Below are 18,090 nucleotides of genomic sequence, written 5' to 3'. Positions count from 1 at the left end.
ACTGTTAGAAACTTCAGTGCTAGAATGATAGATTTCTGTTTTTTAAATATTTTATGGTTTTCTATATGAACTTACAAAACATACTGACCTGTTTCGATGAAAACATTTCTGGTTTGGTTTTACATTTAAGTCATATTTAGATATTTAACAACTTTATAAGGATTTTTATAACTTTTTTTCATTTCTGTAGACACAGTGATTCACCATGTTGTCCAGGCTGGTCTCAAACACCTGGGCTCATGCAATCAACCCACCCTCAGCCTCCCAAAGTGCTGGGAATACAGGCGTGAGCCACGATGCCCAGCCTCAATAAGGAATTTTTAGATCATTTGAATCCATCCCCAGGGGTTACTAACACACAAACCAAATAGAATTCCATATATTTTAGTATACAGCACATCCTCAAATAATATCGTTTCATTGACTGTCATTTAGTTACACAGTTGATAAGAAAAATCCATTCCCAACCCAGGCCACTGTCTGGTGGGTTTTCTCCAGGTACTCGGGTTTCCTCCCGGACAAAGCTGAGCACATTAAGTTTATTAATGCATTTACCTGGGCCCAGTCTAAGGAAACAGGTGGGGGTGTGAGTGTGCCCCATAATGGGATGGCACCCTGTCCAGGGTTGGTGCCCACCTTGTGCCCTGAGCTCCTAGGATAGGCTCTGGCCACCTGTGACCAGGTGCAATAAGTGGGTAAATAATTACCTCACATTGTATTAATCTTTCTTAAATGTAGGTATGGCTCACATTTATTTCAATGTTTAATGCCAGAAGTGTTTTGGTCTTTACTTAAAAGTTTGGTGGTGTTTTTGCGACCAGAAATATGCCATAGAAACTTAACTCTTGTTTGCATCAATTAGCCTATGGGAAAACTGGCTTCCACATACATAGTTTCACTTAAAATTGCAGTTCCTAAGAACGCATTGATGACGTTGAAGATTTACTGTATAGGCTTTTAAAGTAAATTTCTAAATGTAGGTATAATTTTGCACATTTTTTAGGTATCTATTTGGTGGTCTATATATTCAACAGATGAGAATAAGTAGTCACTTTTGGGGATAGTTTCCTGGGAGATGGCACCCAATAAAGTCTCCAACGATGGGACAAGATTTTGTGAGAGCACACAAGCTGTGCTCACAAAGCAAGATCCCAATCTTTCCTCAACCAGATGAAGTTTTCTTTAAGACCTGAAACATTGATGAGTCTTGGGCACAGGGCTGTAATACTTTTCACTGAGTCCATGAAGGCCATTTTTACCTCAATGAAACCTCATCTAAAGAAAAATTATTTAAAACTCCAGTTGTATTGTTTCAAGATAGTTTAGTATATTTAGTATGGCTCACTCTTCATTAAACTTCACAAGTATTTTTAAAAGCTAATTTAAATAGTTACCTGTTTGAGCTGATCAACGGAAACAGGGCTCAGGCTATTTCTGTATGACCCTCAGACTAAGAATGATTTTTATATTTTTTAAGGGGACTGTGCACCAGAGGCCTTCTGTGGCTACACATCTTAAAATACTTCTTTACAGAGAAAGCTTGCCAACTCCCGAATCAAAAGAGAAATCAAAGTTTTAAAGGGAAATTGTCTCTTGTACTCTGCAATACCATTTCTTTTATATATACACACACATAGACACATTCATGGCCCTCATCCCCTTCCCACTTTAATCTGGAGGGTACCTGATATACACAGAATTCTTTGAGTCTCTATCCACCAAAATGCAGGCTCCTTCTCCTGTGACGTGAAGGTGTTGCCCAGCCACCCTTGATCTAGGTATGGTCCACGGCTAGTTCTTCACAATGGCACATGAGTGGAAGTGATGTGTTTCACTTCACCTCAAACCAGGGCTTTTTTTTTTTTTTTTTTTTTTTGAGAGAGAGAGAGAGAGAGTCTTGCTCTGTCACCCAGGCTGCAGTGGCACAATCATAGACCCCTGCAGCCTCAACCTCCTGAGCTCAAGTAGTCTTCCCATCTCAGCCTCCCAACTAGCTGGGAACCACAGGTGTGCCACACCACATCCAGCTCATCTATTTTTAATTTTTGTAGAGACAGGGTCTGCCTACATTGCCCAGGCTGGTCTCAAACTCCTGGGTTCAAGTGATCCTCCCACCTTGGCCTTCCAAAATGATGAGATTACAGGCATGAGACACCACGCTTGGCCCAAGCTAGAGTTTTTAAGAAGCAGTTATACTTTCTCCATAGTTTCTTTCCTTTCTCTGACTGAATGCTGGTGTTGAGTCCTGAGGATGTCAAAGCCACCACCAGCCATTCCACCCCATGATAAACAATACTGTTCCATTGTGTTCAGTCACTGACATTTTTGTTATTACAGCTATTGAGAACACAGGTTGTAATAATCATTAACACACACATTGTGGATTTACTGCCTCTCATATTTAACTAACTTCTACTTAATTTGGAAGTTCTCCCGATCACCCTTCAAAAAGAAAGAGCAAAAAACCATGAAAACAGATTGTTTATACTGCAGAAAGCAGTCTGTTTATTCTACCCATCAGTCTTTTCCTTGACAACTGGCTACTGCTGCTCTTTTTTTGTTTACTGTCTGCTCAAATGATTTATTTAAAACCTCACTATAACCACATTTCAAATGAACCAAAACGTAAAACCATTCCTGCTTCACATGTGTTGCTCAAATGCCGATGCTGCATTGAGAAATTATAGCATCCCACCCAGTGGCTGGGTTTCAGAGGCAGAATGTGAAAGTGGACAAAAATAGCTCCACTTCAGTTCTTTATTGTAGACAAGGGCCAACAAAACATAAGAAAGGTAAGAAATGTCACTTAACCTTGAAACACTCTAGGATATCTCCCAAACAAGAACTTCCCAAAGCAACTGAAACTTGACATTCTCAAAAGCTGCATCTTGACACCATCGCTGATTCAAAAACATGTCAGAACTGCCACAACACATGTCTCTGGGATGTGGATTCCTTCCCACATGACTGGCAAAATGGGAATGACAACAGTATCATGCAAAAGGAGTGTTGGTTCAGGAGTGATTCTTCCCAGCATGTTAACGTTTTGAAGCTGTTGAGGGCCAAGATTTTTTCACAAATAATGAGAAAGACTTAGAAAAAGAAAAAAAAGAAAAAAAACAACCCTAAGAAAAATCAATTGTATCAAAGCACCTTCCTTTTGTGCAAGCAGTGGGCATGAGGGTGGCTGGTTTAGTCACCTCAGTATCTACTGGGCTCTCCATCACCCAGTGATAGTGTGGGGGCACATGAAGGCTACACTCTGAAGCAGAGCTTTAATTCTGGGGAAACTGGCCTCCAGAATAAACTAACATCTCCAAGAATGAATCTACAAAACCTGGGATAAACACGTCCCAGGATAAAATAAGGCCTACAATCAGCTGGGTGTAATGCTGAGTGCAAGTGTCAAGGAAGAGTTAAGCCTCCCTGTATTTTTACTTCAACTGTCATTGCTTTTGTTAAAATTCCACTTAAAAAGTTACATAGTTTTAAGTAGTCTGGCCTTAATTCTATTTTTTTCCTATAGCCCTGTTATTTTTAGTTTATGATTTTGCAGAATGAGAGGTTTTTCAGGAATGTGTATATCACATTACAGCAGATATGAGCCCATCGCAAACTGAGATAGTGAGCTGAAATGCCAAGCAATAAGCAAAAAGAAACACTCCAACCTCCTCAGGCCCCATCCAAAATCAGGTAACATGCCTGACACATATCACATTTAATCATAAAGGCCTGCTGGGGTACACATCGACCCTTTCCCACATTACATCTCAGAAACTACCTAAAAATTATTATGCAGATCCTATCAAATAGTGGACACCCCAAACACAGTCCACAAATGCTACAAACACATTCAAATTCTCTTTTTCCAAACTCATCACGTGATTGTCTCTAACTTTAGCTTCGTTTTGACAACTTTTGTTTAATCTGCAAACTAATGAGTCCTTTGTTGTAGTTTATCTTTCCTTCCAACCCACAGCCATATATACCATCACCCTCCAGGCGCAACCAAAACCACTTGATTGTTAAACTTTGAACACAGAATTCCTTTATTCGAAGACACCATCTTTTCCTCCAGTTTTCTTCATCTTTGAAGGCAAAATGGCATCTTTTAAATGTACAGTGTAGGGTGATTTATAACTCTTCAGTTGACTACTCAAAAGCTGCTTTCCTTATGACCAAACAAAATGACAGATTTGGAGTTCTGCTCATTTTGATGCAGAATCATAATGAGCAGAGCATCTAACCCTCCCTGCCCTGTGAAAGCCCACAGACCCCAGGCCCCAACTCTGCCAGCCCAGCCTCTCCTAGGATTTCTGGCACTGAGCTTCTCTGTTGCAAGTTTCTCAGATTTTCTCACCATTCCCATGTACGTTTAAATACTGGTAATCTAGGCCAGGCGCTGCGGCTCAAGCCTGTAATCCCAGCACTTTGGAAGGCCGAGACGGGCGGATCACAAGGTCAGGAGATCGAGACCATTCTGGCTAACACGGTGAAACCCCGTCTCTACTAAAAAATACAAAAAAAACTAGCCAGGCGAGGTGGCGGGCGCCTGTAGCCCCAGCTACTCGGGAGGCTGAGGCAGGAGAATGGCATAAACCCGGGAGGCGGAGCTTGCAGTGAGCTGAGATCCAGCCACTGCACTCCAGCCTGGATGACAGAGACTCCGTCTCAAAAAAACAAACAAACAAACAAACAAACAAACAAAACCAAAAACTGGTAATCCATTAGAATCACCTGCGGACCTTCTTTTATCCATTCCACCCCTCTAAATCAAAAATGCCTAGTGCTAAAAAGTTGATCAAAAAAAAAAAAAAAAAAAAAATCCCAAGTCATTCTAACATATGCTCCTTCTCCTTGATAACTAACTCGTAGATATTGATAGAAATCAGCCTGTACAACTTTGCTTCTCATCCCTGTGTACTGCTTAGGGAACTTTCTGAAAACCTAGATTTTTTAAATATATAGATTCTTGGGCCCATCCCAGATCTCTTATGGTAGATCCCAAATATCTGGCTCTTCAAGTGATTCCAATGCACAGTCAAGGTTTGAAAACAGCTGCTTTGGACAGGTGCAGTGGCTCACACCTGTAATCCCAGCACTTTGGGAGGCTGAGGAGGGCAGATCACCTGAGGTCAGCAGTTTGAGACCAACCTGACCAACAAGGTGAAACCCTGTCTCTACTAAAAGTACAAAAATTAGCCAGGCATGGTGGCTCATGTCTGTAATCCCAGCTACTTGGGAGGCCGAGGCAGAAGAATCACTTGAACCCAGGAAGCAGAGGTTGCAGTGAGCCGAGATTGCGCCACTGCACTCCAGCCTGGGCAACAAGAGTGAAATTGTCACACAAAAAGAAAAGAAAAGAGAAGAGGGGAGGGGAGGGGAGGGGAGGGGAGGGGAGGGGAGAGGAGGGGAGGGGAGGGGAGGGGAAGTGAGAGGAGAGAGCTTCCTTATAACCTCGGGATACAACTGCTGTTCTCAATGTTTCCAACAGGTCAAGAGAGAACCAACACATTTGCAGTATTTACATGGGACCTGTGGGGTATGCCAAACCTACATATTCCTTTCTGTAATGTGGAAGTCACAGGGTCAAAAGGTGCACCTACCCTGAGAAGGAGAATGAAGTACTGAAAACTACGATCTAAGACACAGACCCAGAGGTATTAATATTACTCAGCTGTTTGATTCATCAGCAGTTACAATCAACTACAAGAGTTACAAGCCTACCCCAAGCTCTGCAGAGTTTAATATTAATACATTAGACTAGACATCAGAGGTCTCAAAGAACCTCAGCTTATATACCAAGAGGCCCCAGGGGTTGAAGAATATCATTCCTCCATCTTCAATAAGCCAGACAACAACGTCCCAGAGTAAAGCAAACTAATTCTGTCCCGCCCACAGCTTGGTGGGCTCTGGCTTCAAAAGTTGCCTCCACCAGTGCCATAGGTTACTTAATCACTTTAAGCCCACTTCTTCGTCTATAAAATGGGCACAAAATGCTTGTGAAAATTAAGTGAGACAATGTATATAAAAACAGAATATCCAATATAGTTTCCTTTCCTCCTTAACTTCTCTATGCCTCCTCCACTCTGCTTGAATTTTTGTCATACATTCTAACACACTAGCAGGGCTCACCTCAAGTTTACTGCAAGTATCACACACATGTCCTCTCCAACAACTTAACTAGGACATAGGGGGCCTTAGGGGGCACTTTATTTATCTTAGTTTCTCTAAAATGAACATGAAGCTTAACCTCATTAACTGTTTACTGGCAACCCATTCAACAGACCTGATAACTCAGTTCCTAGTTCTATTAATATGACAGCAGTGGCTATCAAACCTTGAAGGTTAGAATTACCAGGTAGCCTGTTTAAAATACACATCCCCACCACCGACAACTACTTAATAATTGATTCCAGCAAGGATTCTCAACAGACACTAAAACCATAAGGTAAAGGGTATTTAGGAAAAAAGACACTGACACGTTGCTAACACATGACTCCCCAGTTACCTACCGATAGCAAAGGGAAAAACTACCTTTATATAAAGAAATCTGGCAGTTGTAACCTTAACCAAGGGATAAAACTTAGCATTACTAATAGTGGGACAAAACAGGTATGGGGCATCTACTGATATGACGCAAATATGAAGCAAGCAGTACTTCTGACAAAAATTTGTGCCTGAATGTAATTCAGCCCCTAGATGCAACTTCAAGTTTACTAGACATACAGAGTGCAAATGGCACCTGGAAGAAACACTCAGGCAATGCAAAATGTGAGCAGGCAAGAGAACTGGACTGGACCCCGGAAAAAAGTCAATGTCATGAGAAAAAAAAAAAAAAGGAGAGGGACTCTTCTGAAGAAACAGCAATGTATTCATAAATTTTTACTAAGTCCCTGTTTGAAGGGGAGAAAAAAAACACAAATAAATTTGCTGGGGACAAAAACTAGGTAAATCTGAGTACAAAGCAGCTATTAGATGATTTTACAGAATTAAGGAAAACTATGGAAATACTGTTAATTTTCTCAGGTGCAATGATACTGTAGCTTTGTAGAATTATTCTAAATATTTCACATTTGAGGTGAAGTATTTAGAGGTGCAACATCAGGATAGGATATGTGTTAAATACACACACACACATATATACATATATATATATATATACTTTTTTTTTTTTTTGAGACGGAGTCTCACTCCATTGCCCAGGCTGGAGTGGCACGATCTTGGCTCACTGCAATCTCCGCATCCCAGGTTCACACCATTCTCCTGCCTCAGCCTCCCAAGTAGCTGGGACTACAGGCACCCGCCACCACACCCAGCTAATGTTTTGTATTTTTTTAGTAGAGACGGGGTTTCACCATGTTAGCCAGGATGGTCTTGATCTCCTGACCTCGTGATCCACCACCTCGGCCTCCCAAAGTGCTGGGATTACAGGCATGAGCCACCACACCCGGCCAAATATATCTATATCAACAACTGGCCAAGCACAGTGACTCACACCTATAATCCCAGCACTTTGGGAGGACAAGGCAGGAGGACTGATCGAGGCCAAGAGTTCAAAACCAGCCTGGGCAATATAGCAAGACCCCTATCTCTGAGAAAAAAAAATTTTTTTTTTTTTTTTGAGATGGAGTCTCACTCTGTCACTAAGGCTGGAGTGCTATGGCACAATCTCAGCTCACTGCAACCTCCGCCTCCCGGATTCAAGTGATTCTGCTGCCTCAGCCTCCTGAGTAGCTGGGACTACAGGCACATGCCACCACACCTGGCTAATTTTTGTATTTTTAGTAGAGACACCATGTTAGCCAGGATGGTCTCGATCTCCTGCCTCCCAAACTGCTGGGATTACAGGCGTGAGCCACCGTATCTGGCCTACAAAAATCTTTTTAAACGAGCAAGGCATGGTGGCACACACCTTAAGCCCCAGCTACTCAGGAGGCAGATGCAAGGGAATTGCTTGAGCCTAGAAGTTCAAGGCTGCAGGGAGTTATGCTCACGCCACTGCACTCCAGCCTGGGCAACAGAGTGAGAATCTTGTTTCTTTAAAAAAAAAAAAAAAAATTACTGAAGCCAGGTGAATGGTAACAGGTATTCATTATACTGCTCTATTTCCCTGTGTGCTTAAAAGCTTCAATAATAAAAACTGAGCAAAAATACACACTCCCTGGCCCAACTCCCTGAGGCTCTGATCCTGAAGTCTGTAGTAAGGCCTGGAATCTGCATGTTAATGGCCCCGTGCACTCTCCTAATGCAGGAGTCTCTGCCACACTTGGAAGAAACACAGCTGAAGTGAGAAAGCCAGGCGCCTGCCCTCTGGAGGGGCCTGAGTTCTGGATTGCCCTGCCTGCTCGACTTTACTGGCAAGCTTCCCAAGCTATCCGTTTGGCGTCTTCCTCAAATCTGCTGCCTTTCCTCATTTGTTCAGTGTATTTAAGACGGAAAGAAAAGGAAGCATCATGGTGATACGAATGTTTTAGCTCACCTACCCACGAGTGAAAGCGTCTGGCCAGGACAAGCCGTAATTATCAACCCTACCTTTCCTCCAAGAGGGTTGTGAAGAAAACAGTATGTAGCTCTCTGTGAACCAAATATTCTAATGTCTTCCTAGAAATGAATGATGAGCACAGTCCATGCTCTAAATCAATGACCAAGATAAAACAGAAATTGCTTCCTCATTTAAACTAAGACGACGAAAACACTCCATTCAAAACAAAAATTATTTTTAAAATCACTTGTTTAATATTCCAAGGTAAAAGAGATCAATGAGAAGAAATTTTTTGTTAGCAATCTGTAAAATACCATAGGGTGCAGTAGTATGTTTTGAGCTATATTAAAATATGCAATATACCAAGATCTATCCACATTAGAAATACAGAAATGAAAACTCTAATGTTGAAATTTTATGTAGAACTATAGCCACTGTAACAATATCCACTGAATTCTCTAAGCAAATTCCATCTTTCCTAAAAATTTGACTAGTGCCAAAAAAGAACTTATACCTTAATCTAAAAAAAAAAAAAAAAAATTCACTTAACAGAATTATTTCCTAAAAGAGCTCAAGTGACATGATAGTATCACTAAAAAAAAAAATTGTTTTACAAACACTAACTTTTCAAAGTTAAAGAACACATCTCAAACAACAAATTACAGTCAGTAATTTTAAGGTTCTGACCCCCCACAAAAGAAATTAACCTTGGTAAACAATTCAGAAAAACCTCCAAAATACATGGCTTAAACAGATATGCATATATTGCTTTAGCTTAATCTACCAGTAAAAATTTAAAACAGATGACAAAAAAAGACTACTGAAAAATATAGTTTAATTTTAGCTGAAATTGCAAATTCACAAAATTAGCTGATAAAGTCAGCACAAGTTTCTCAGTAAGTTTAGTCTGCCATAAATTTTGACATTAACTAATGAGATCTACAAAATGTCCCTATAGGTAGGTAAGTGACTCAAAATGAGAATTTGTTTAGTAAGTCACAACAACCCATGGCAGGACTTAGAACTCTCTACTCCGAATCAGCACCTAGGAGACATATACACTTGCTTTAAAAATAGTTTAATTGATCAAACCAGACTGAAATTCCCTCTTTAAAGCTATTTTCAAAGCACAAATACCTGTAGCATAATGAACTTTTTTACACTGAAGAGACATTAAAGATCAATCCATTTAACTCCTTGTTTGATAAATATGAAGAAACTGAGGCCAGTGGTTGTAACTTGCAGAGTGACAAACCTGACTTCTTACCTCCAACAGTCATTCCCTTCATACCAGGCTATGTCTTGTGCTTTCTTAAATATCTCCAATAGTGGTAAGCAGTGGATTGTCTTTAGGCAATTAGTCAAAAGTCACTGAACTTGTTAAATGAGGGTGTATTTTCATAAATTTTTTTAGAAGTTTTACTTTTTAAAAGGCAAATAAGAAATCCAGAATTTCTGATGAGAAGAAACTAGATGAACAGCACATCATGGGGAGTAAACTAAAATTTTAACCACAAACTTATTTGCAGACAGCACGCTGTAAAGCAAATCATCCCGGGGTGAAAATGGCAACGTCGGAGACACAGCTTATTTTTGCATCCCACAGAATCTTTCCATCCCACAGAATCTTTCCAACATTCCAGAATCTACCAACTGCATAAGCCTGACTCGGCAACTGACCTTATGAGTAAGTCTATAGTATCAAATGATGTTGAAGACAGAAATGAACAACTTGTGACTTCTAGCAGGCACCTGCCTGCTAGATTTCAGGAGCTCTGGCCTTCTGACAACACAGATTTTGATACTTCATTTCTGGATCCTTCTGGAAATACTATGCTGCATCACCAGTTGCAATTTCGCTCCAAAGCATGCCATTTTTTCATCCCCTTCCCTTGAAAATTTACCATAAATGTCAAGTTTTTAGGGTTACTGTTCACTCAAAAACAAGAAATAAATCTTCAGAGATGTTCTCTTCTTATTCATTCTCCTACAGGAAGTATCTCTGTCTCAATTTAACCCACTTACCCTCATAGCTAAGCATGTATTTCTGGATTTTTCAGATGGGAGGAGGAAGAAGGGAAGAAACCAGGAGAGGCAACTTCATGTGGTTAAATCTGCTCCTCCTTTTCCTTGATGGTACCAAAGGGTCTTGCGCACTGCAACATTATAAAAAATAATCATCCTAGTGTTTTTACAGTTTAACACTTTATGTTTACGCCTTTCATTCTTTTAGCACTTCTGTTTACCTAAGGTAGAGATTCATTTTTTTTTTCCAACTGGATATTCGATTGCTATCATTTGTTAAATAAGTCTTTTTCCATCCACTGATTAGCAATGCCACCTTTACTATGTACTAAATTCTCACAAACATATCAATATATGTATAGACTCTTCATTCTCCTTTGAACTATCTGCTTAATTTCTCTGCACATTGGTCTAATTATTGACACATTATAGCACATCCACTTCCTGATCGGGTGAGCCTCAACATTCTTCAAAGTTTTTTGACTACTCAAACTCATTTATACTTTTCTCAGATCAATTTTACCCAACTTTCCCCTCAGAAAAAACCCATTGAGTTTCTTTTTTTTTTGAGACAGAGTCTCGCTCTGTCGCCCAGGCTGGAGTGCAGTGGCGCAAACTCAGCTCACTGCAAGCTCTGCCTCCCGGGTTCACATCATTCTCCTGCCTCAGCCTCCTCAGTAGCTGGGACTACAGGCACCTGCCATCACACTCAGCTAATTATTTTTCTATTTTTTAGTAGGGACGGGGTTTCACCATGTTAGCCAGGATGGTCTCGATCTCCTGACCTCATGATCCGTCTGCCTCGGCCTCCCACTGAGCTTCTTTTTAACCAGAATTCCATTAAGCTTATGGATAAAATTTTTTTAAAAAAATGCTATTTTTACAATGAGATTCCCACCCATTAATAAGCATATAAAACTCATTCTCTCTCTACTCACACACCCACACACCCCACAAATACAAGTATACAATCTATTAATGTGTCTATGATGGTACCCTGGCCCCACACAGATGAATTTCCTTATTTGTATGTATCTAAATATTGAATATTACCATTCTTAAACCACAAAATCTTAGCATTAGAGGGACATTACAGATCACTTATCCCAACACCACTCATAATCCCAGTTATGTTTCCTCAAGCCTATTTAATAGATTCGTTTCAGATATAAACAGAATTATTATACCTTTCACACGCAACATAAACATTATTTGTATCTCACAAAAGGCAAAGAGAAGTGGGTTACATTTACTGAAGACTGTTTTGAATTTGCGAATTCTTTCAGAATGAGATTAATACTTGAGCTCAAAGAAACACAAAACAAAAACAGAAAACACGGAGTACCATTAGGGCATCCCCTTGAGTAGCCCTTGAGACACTCATGCTCCCAAGGTAAAGTCGTTCGTTATGGTGTTATCCGAGGGCCAAACTTAATGGTACCAGATCATTCCTTTCCCAATTCTGCCATCATATTTATTAAGAACACAAATCTAACATTCCTCTCCAAATGGAATAAGCCTGAAATCCAGTTCTAAAGTGTTTCTCAAGCGTGGGGTTCCCACATGACCACCTGTGGGTCTTCTAAAACTATGACTTCTTCAGCAGGTCCAGCAGTGCCTCGGCTTTTCTATTTAAGGGCTGCAACAGATTCTCTTCTCAGCCAGAACTAGGAACCACTATTCTAAAATATTCAACATGAACAAAGACCCATAATAGACTAAGTATCCCTACACAGAGGAGCAGAGAGGAGGGCAGGGGAGTGATTAAAAAAATAATAAAGCGTCTTCACCAGCCCAGCAACATTCACTGCTGATTGTGTAGAGAGCTGCATATCCAAATTGCACCAGTCTCAAATCAGAAAACAACGCTAAAACAGAGCAGTAGACTGCTCAGCTGGATGGTGCCATTATAAAATGCAAAATGCCTTTTCCTTTTTACTCCCCTGAAGGCAACCCTCTACCACATCCCATCTCACAAGATAAAGAACCACTGACCATCCTCTTAAATATGGCAAGTCGTATAAAGAAGTAAATTCCTTTTACTCTGAAATAGAAGGGTGCAAACACACACATAAAACTACATTCATTAAATGGGAGATTAATGATGTGGCCATGACATTTTGGTCAAATAACTGTTGCTTCTTGACTGAAGAGAACTGACAATGCACTAAGCAACCTCTAAAAGCAACACAAAAGCAGAGAAAGGACAATAGCTCAAGGGAAAACTTGCACACATCAATGCAATAAGCGAACTAAATCACACTGTTCCTAAAGCCAAACCCTCCAAGAAAATGCTCTCTATTAACAACATATTGTACAAAAGTGAAGCCCAATGTGACTCATGCTCCTGGAATACGTGATTCATATGCCTGTTATCCCCACGAAAAGCACCTGAAAAATAAAGCACATCAAGCTATACAGAGGTGGTTACATGTTTAGTAATTAGTGGGAGTAAGGCATGCATGAAAAAGACCTTAATCACACACTAGTGCTCTGCAAAGCAGGTTCACGGGGCCACATCATTCTACAGACAACCATTCTTCCATGCTCCAATTTCAGCCCAGCCAAAACTACTTTCTTACATTCTATAAAGTCATTTGATAAAAGATGTCAAGTATTTGCCATCTTGACAGGAATGGCAAGATGCACAGAAGTGCCCCATCTTAATATCGAGGGAAACTAAATTTTATTAAATAGGTGTTGTGCTTTGTCCAAGCTATAACCAAATAATTTTACATTTTAAAAAATCTGAAGAGACAAGTATTCATGGTTTAATGGAATCAGTTTTGACAATGTACAACTTCACTGACATCTTTTCTTAGAGATGCAGCCCAAACCAAATGATAGAAATATTAGATCTTAACCTTTATGTCATGTGACCATAAGAGACAGCAAAGTTTCAACAGCAAATATGATTAAGGAAACAACTATAAACCCAAAAGATCTTCAATAAAAATAGAGATGATGTATGTTCATACACATTGACAAGCAATTGTTTGCCAAAAGATTAAAACAAGAATTCCTCTAAAGCTTTTACATATGAATGATTTCAATGCAAACAACATGGCTAGCAGGTACTAAAACAGCAGACCTTGCTCCTGCAGTATTTCAAACAAAACCATCTAACTGGGAAAAAAAAATTTTTTTATAAAATCCTTCCTCAGTAAATACTGCTTCTGAAGTATAGCTATGTTAGAAGAAACAACTTACCAAAATTAGCATATCTTTTAATAACTTAACTTTGGGAAATACTTAGAGATATACTCTAATCTTGAAAAAAGATGTAAAAAAAACTAGACAGTAAAGTCACAGGCACTTTATATCACTGCAGATGAAAGTTAAGATCAGAAAAAAAATACTACCCCACATACAACTAAAAAAGCTAAACTGACATTTTAAATATACTTTTCAGTTTGCCCTAAAATCTGGACTTCCACTTTGCCCAGAAACAATTAACATTTAGGTGAATGGAGGTGGGATTTTATTCTACTCCAATTTCATTCTGTCTCAAAGCTTAACTACTAATAAGTGTCCAGGACAGATTCCACTAGAAACAGTTCTCTCAGGAATTCTAACCTGACACCAACATTTTTATTGCCCACACTTAGAAGTTTACCTCATGGAGATAGTTGACTTCGGCTTGTTCAGCAGAAGCCGACCAGTACATGCTACTAAATTCTACTGGCATGTTAAAATCTCTCTTCCCCATACTTTTTGTACCTCCCCAGCTTCATTCCTGGCATCTTAACAACCAGAAACCACCACCCTCCCCCGCCAAAAAAAAAAAAGGTATTTCCAATACCAAACACACTACCTTTGATTCGGTATGACTTTGAGTGTGTGGGTGTTTGGGAATTTAGATTTCAAATTTAAAACATATTTCAGAATTTTATTTGACCCCAAGCTATGCTTACAACAGCCAAAAGTTAATCAGCACTTTTCCTATTTTTATTCTCTCACTTCTTATAAACTTATCAGCAGGAAACAAATTATCTGCAGACAAATGCAGCTAGAGAAAAAGCTGTTTGGTTCAGCCTAGAAAGGCCAGTAAACAACTCTGGGTGGTGCAGGGCCTACGGAACCACCCTCACTTCCCCTAGCCTGAATTTGCATGTAAACCCAGCAGGACAAAGTTCTTGCATCTACTCTCGTGATTTGACTTAATTCAACCCCATGGTTTCCGAAATGTTTTTATTTAAATAAATTCCGCAAAGAGATCTGGACAAACCATTAAAAAGACAGCAGATTTTATTTCAGCTAACCTGGGTATATCTGTTACCTGAACTACTAAGTGCCTAAAATCTCCTACTAGGCTAGGAGTCAGGGCAGCCTAGGCAAAATGTCTTCTCATAGAAGCCATGCACTTGAAGAGCTTGCCCGCGTGTAATTTATCTTCAGTAAGATTTTTTTCTCTTGCAAATGCTTTCACCTGCAACTCACTCTTTCCAGAATACACACAAGCTAATTTAAGTAAGAAGCCACAGATGTACCCAGGTGTGAATGGGTTCATTTCCTCAGTTTAGCCCGGGAGGCAGTCAGTGAAGAAGGCGCCTGGCTGAAAGAACACCTGCAAGTGGTTTGTGAGGGTCTGAACTGGCACACGGGAAATTTACAAAAGGAGAAAGGGCCGCAAAGCCAAGCTTGGGTCTTGTGTAAATATAAATCACTTACGCACTGGCCTGGCTACCAAAAACATCGTTCCCCCAGAATAGGTATCCAGGTGGCTAATTGGTTTTCTGGAGGTGAGAGTTAACACCAAACGCTCGCGCCCATCACATTTTATTCCATTTTTACCTGTCACTAAGAAAAGGACACGTCTAATCCAGCAAACCAAAAAAAAAAAAAAAAACAAAAGTCTTTTTTCCTTTCGGGAGAGCAGCGGTTTGGAGTCATTCACAGGGGCTGGGAGTGCGGGAGGGGGAAGGGGCGTGGAATCCAGGAGTGCTCGCAGGCGGCAGCGAGGGTTTTTCCACAGGGCCCCACGCAGGCCACTGCAGAGGGAGAACGGGGGAAGAGGGAAGGATGTCTCACCCGGGAACAAACCCGAGTGCAGCGGCTGGAGGAGGGAAGGCTTCCCCGGGCCGCGAGGTGGGGTGCAGCCCAGGGCGCCTGCAGCTGGTTACCTCGGGAGGCAGGGAAAAGAGGCGCCCGGGAACGGAGGTCTGCAGAGGAGACGGGGAGGGCGGGCTGAGGCAGGGACCCTGCCGAGTGCGAAGCGGGGATGAGGACGGGCCAACAGCAGGTCTCGGCCTCCCCGGGCCAAAGGCGTGGCCAGGGATCCAGATCAAACGCTGGTCTTTTGGAGACGCCAGGGGCGGTACGCGGCCGGTCCCTCCTTCGAGCCCCCCGCGCTGGGCCCGTCCGAGGGGCCGCCCCACGAAGCACCGGGAGGGCAGAGGGGCTCCGCAGGGCCGGCCCGCCCCCACCCCGCAGTGCTCTTACCTCCACACCTGCCCCATCTGCAGCAGGTGGATGACCGACTGCCAGATCCACACGGAGAGGCGGCACAGGCGCTGCGCCCCCGGCGTGGCCGAGACCCCCGCGCCTGGGACGCCGCGGGCCGCGCCGTAGACGGCCCCCATCATGGGGGGGCCCCGGCTGCTGAGCCCCTCCACGGCGCCCAGCCCGCCGCCCGTGTAGTCCTGCACGAACCAGCGGAAGCTCAGGCTCTGCACCAGCAGCGACGGCACCAGCACGAAGAAGAGGGTCAGCCCGAAGTAGCCGTAGTCCCCCTTGCGGTAGTAGTCGAGGGCCAGCCACAGGTCGGTGCCCACGTCCCCGAAGAACACCAGCAGCGCCAGCACGATCCACAGGCAGTCGAGCCACGGCCGCTCCACCTGCGGCGGCGGCGGCTCTGGCCGCGCGGCCGAGGGCGTCGGGGGTTGGCGGTCGGCGCCGGGGGCCGCGGGAGGCTGCAGCGGCTGGTCCCCCCCGTCGGCGGCGGCGCTGCGGCGCGGCTTCTTGCCCAGGAGGGAGCGCAGGCAGGCGGAGCGGCAGCCCCAGTAGCACGAGGAGGTGTTGCAGCAGTGGCAGATGTGCAGCGAGCTGCTCTCGCCGGGCTCGCTGCCGTCGCCGCCGCCGCCGCAGCCGCCTCCCCCGGGCTCCCCGTCCTCCTCGCCGCCACTGCCCACCGCCTCGTCCAGGTTGTGCAGCTGAGCGAAGCCCACCCCCACGCCACCGCCATCGGATTTCGCCGCCATCTTGACTCTCTTCCCAGCTCCGGAGGTTGGGGGGGAGGGACGGCGGGGGGGGGAAGAAGGCAGGGAACGGGGAGGGGGGGAAACGAATGGAGAGGAAGGGGGGCGGGGAGGAAGCGGGGGAGCAAACGAACGAGGGGGGAGTGGGCCAGGGAACCCCCTCCGCTTCCGGGTAGTTGGCGTCACTTCCGGGCGAGCCCCCCAATCGCACGGCGCCCGCAGCTCCCCAGCCCTACCCTCCCGGCCAAGATGGCCGCCCTCCTGTGCCTCAGCTGCTGGGCGGGGGACCGGGGGGTTCTCCCCGCCAGGGCTCCCCTTCCCCTCTTCCGTTGACCCCGAAACCCATCAGGTTGACCCCTCGGCGTTTCAGAATCCGGCTGGGCCGAGTGAGGCGGTCCAAAGTGATCCCTGGAGGGGGCAGTGCCAGACGTTTTGGGGTCCCCTTCCTCAGCGTCGCAGCTCACAGCTTTCCTCCTGGAGAAACGCCCCCTAACACCCTCCTGGCTGCTGGTGGAGGGGCGGGACCTTTGAGGGAAGGGGCGGAGCTAGTGCAAAGCAGGTGATTACGTGTCACTTCCGGGAGATGGAATGACCTCATTGTGTAGTTAGACAACCCCCCCAATCAAAATGTCTGTGTCTCACCTCTTTGGCTGTTTCTGTTTTCTTTTAAATTTCTCTTTTATTCTTCTCTTATTTTGAGGGTCTTTAAAAATTACATAAGTCAGATTTTCACAAGCAAGTTATTGATTCTCACTTCCATTTAGACACCTCTCCTCTTCTCTTACCTCTGTTGACCTCCTGATTTTTCTGTCACTGACAACTTTACCATGTTTTGTAATAAAGTTTCCATCATTCCCTTAAGAAAACTTCAGGCAAAATTCAATTGGAAATCAGCCTGGTTGTGTCTTACATGTTGGAGCAAGGAATTGTGACCTTGAATGTTTTTTCTGCCCTATGGAAATATATTCTACCAACTTTTTTTTTAATATGCAATTTTTAAATTCTGTGATCTTAACTTGGAAAATGCAGAACTAGCCAGGGCTTAACCTGTATCAATTATTTATTCAGGTTATTTAAATGTGTAAGGAGTGCCTTTTAGAATTTTTTTGGTGCTAAGGCGCTGTGGGTAAACATAGCTTTAAATGAGGAAAAAATATTATCAGTGTGCTATATCATTAAAGTAGGTGCAGGATACACTACTTAAACTTAGCTAACAAATTACAAAAGTGAAACAGCACCGAATGGATTTGAATTACAATGATCTTCCAGTGAAAGTATTTTTGAAGCCAGATAGCCAAAATAGGGCAAGCTACATGGTTACAGTTGTTCCTGATCAGATGAAATGAACATTTTGAAGTTAAAAAAAAGAATGAGGGGGAAAAA

At 43.0% G+C, this 18,090-nt stretch overlaps 1 protein-coding gene across 1 annotated transcript in view; it reads right to left on the bottom strand.

The window, feature by feature from the left end:
• Positions 1 to 17,527, bottom strand: part of XKR6 (XK related 6) — a 294,424-nt gene extending 276,897 nt beyond the window's left edge. Inside the window, exon 1 of the mRNA XM_007961659.3 lies at positions 15,953 to 17,527. Within this exon, the coding sequence (XP_007959850.1) occupies positions 15,953 to 16,710 (758 nt within the window). The 5' untranslated portion in view covers positions 16,711 to 17,527. The remainder of the gene's footprint in view (positions 1 to 15,952) is intronic.
• Positions 17,528 to 18,090: the final 563 nt, after the last annotated feature.

The sequence above is a fragment of the Chlorocebus sabaeus genome, chromosome 8, assembly GCF_047675955.1.
Source record: "Chlorocebus sabaeus isolate Y175 chromosome 8, mChlSab1.0.hap1, whole genome shotgun sequence".
In the NCBI taxonomy this organism is placed as follows: Eukaryota; Metazoa; Chordata; class Mammalia; order Primates; family Cercopithecidae; genus Chlorocebus; species Chlorocebus sabaeus.
This window is presented reverse-complemented; position numbering and strand designations above follow the sequence as displayed.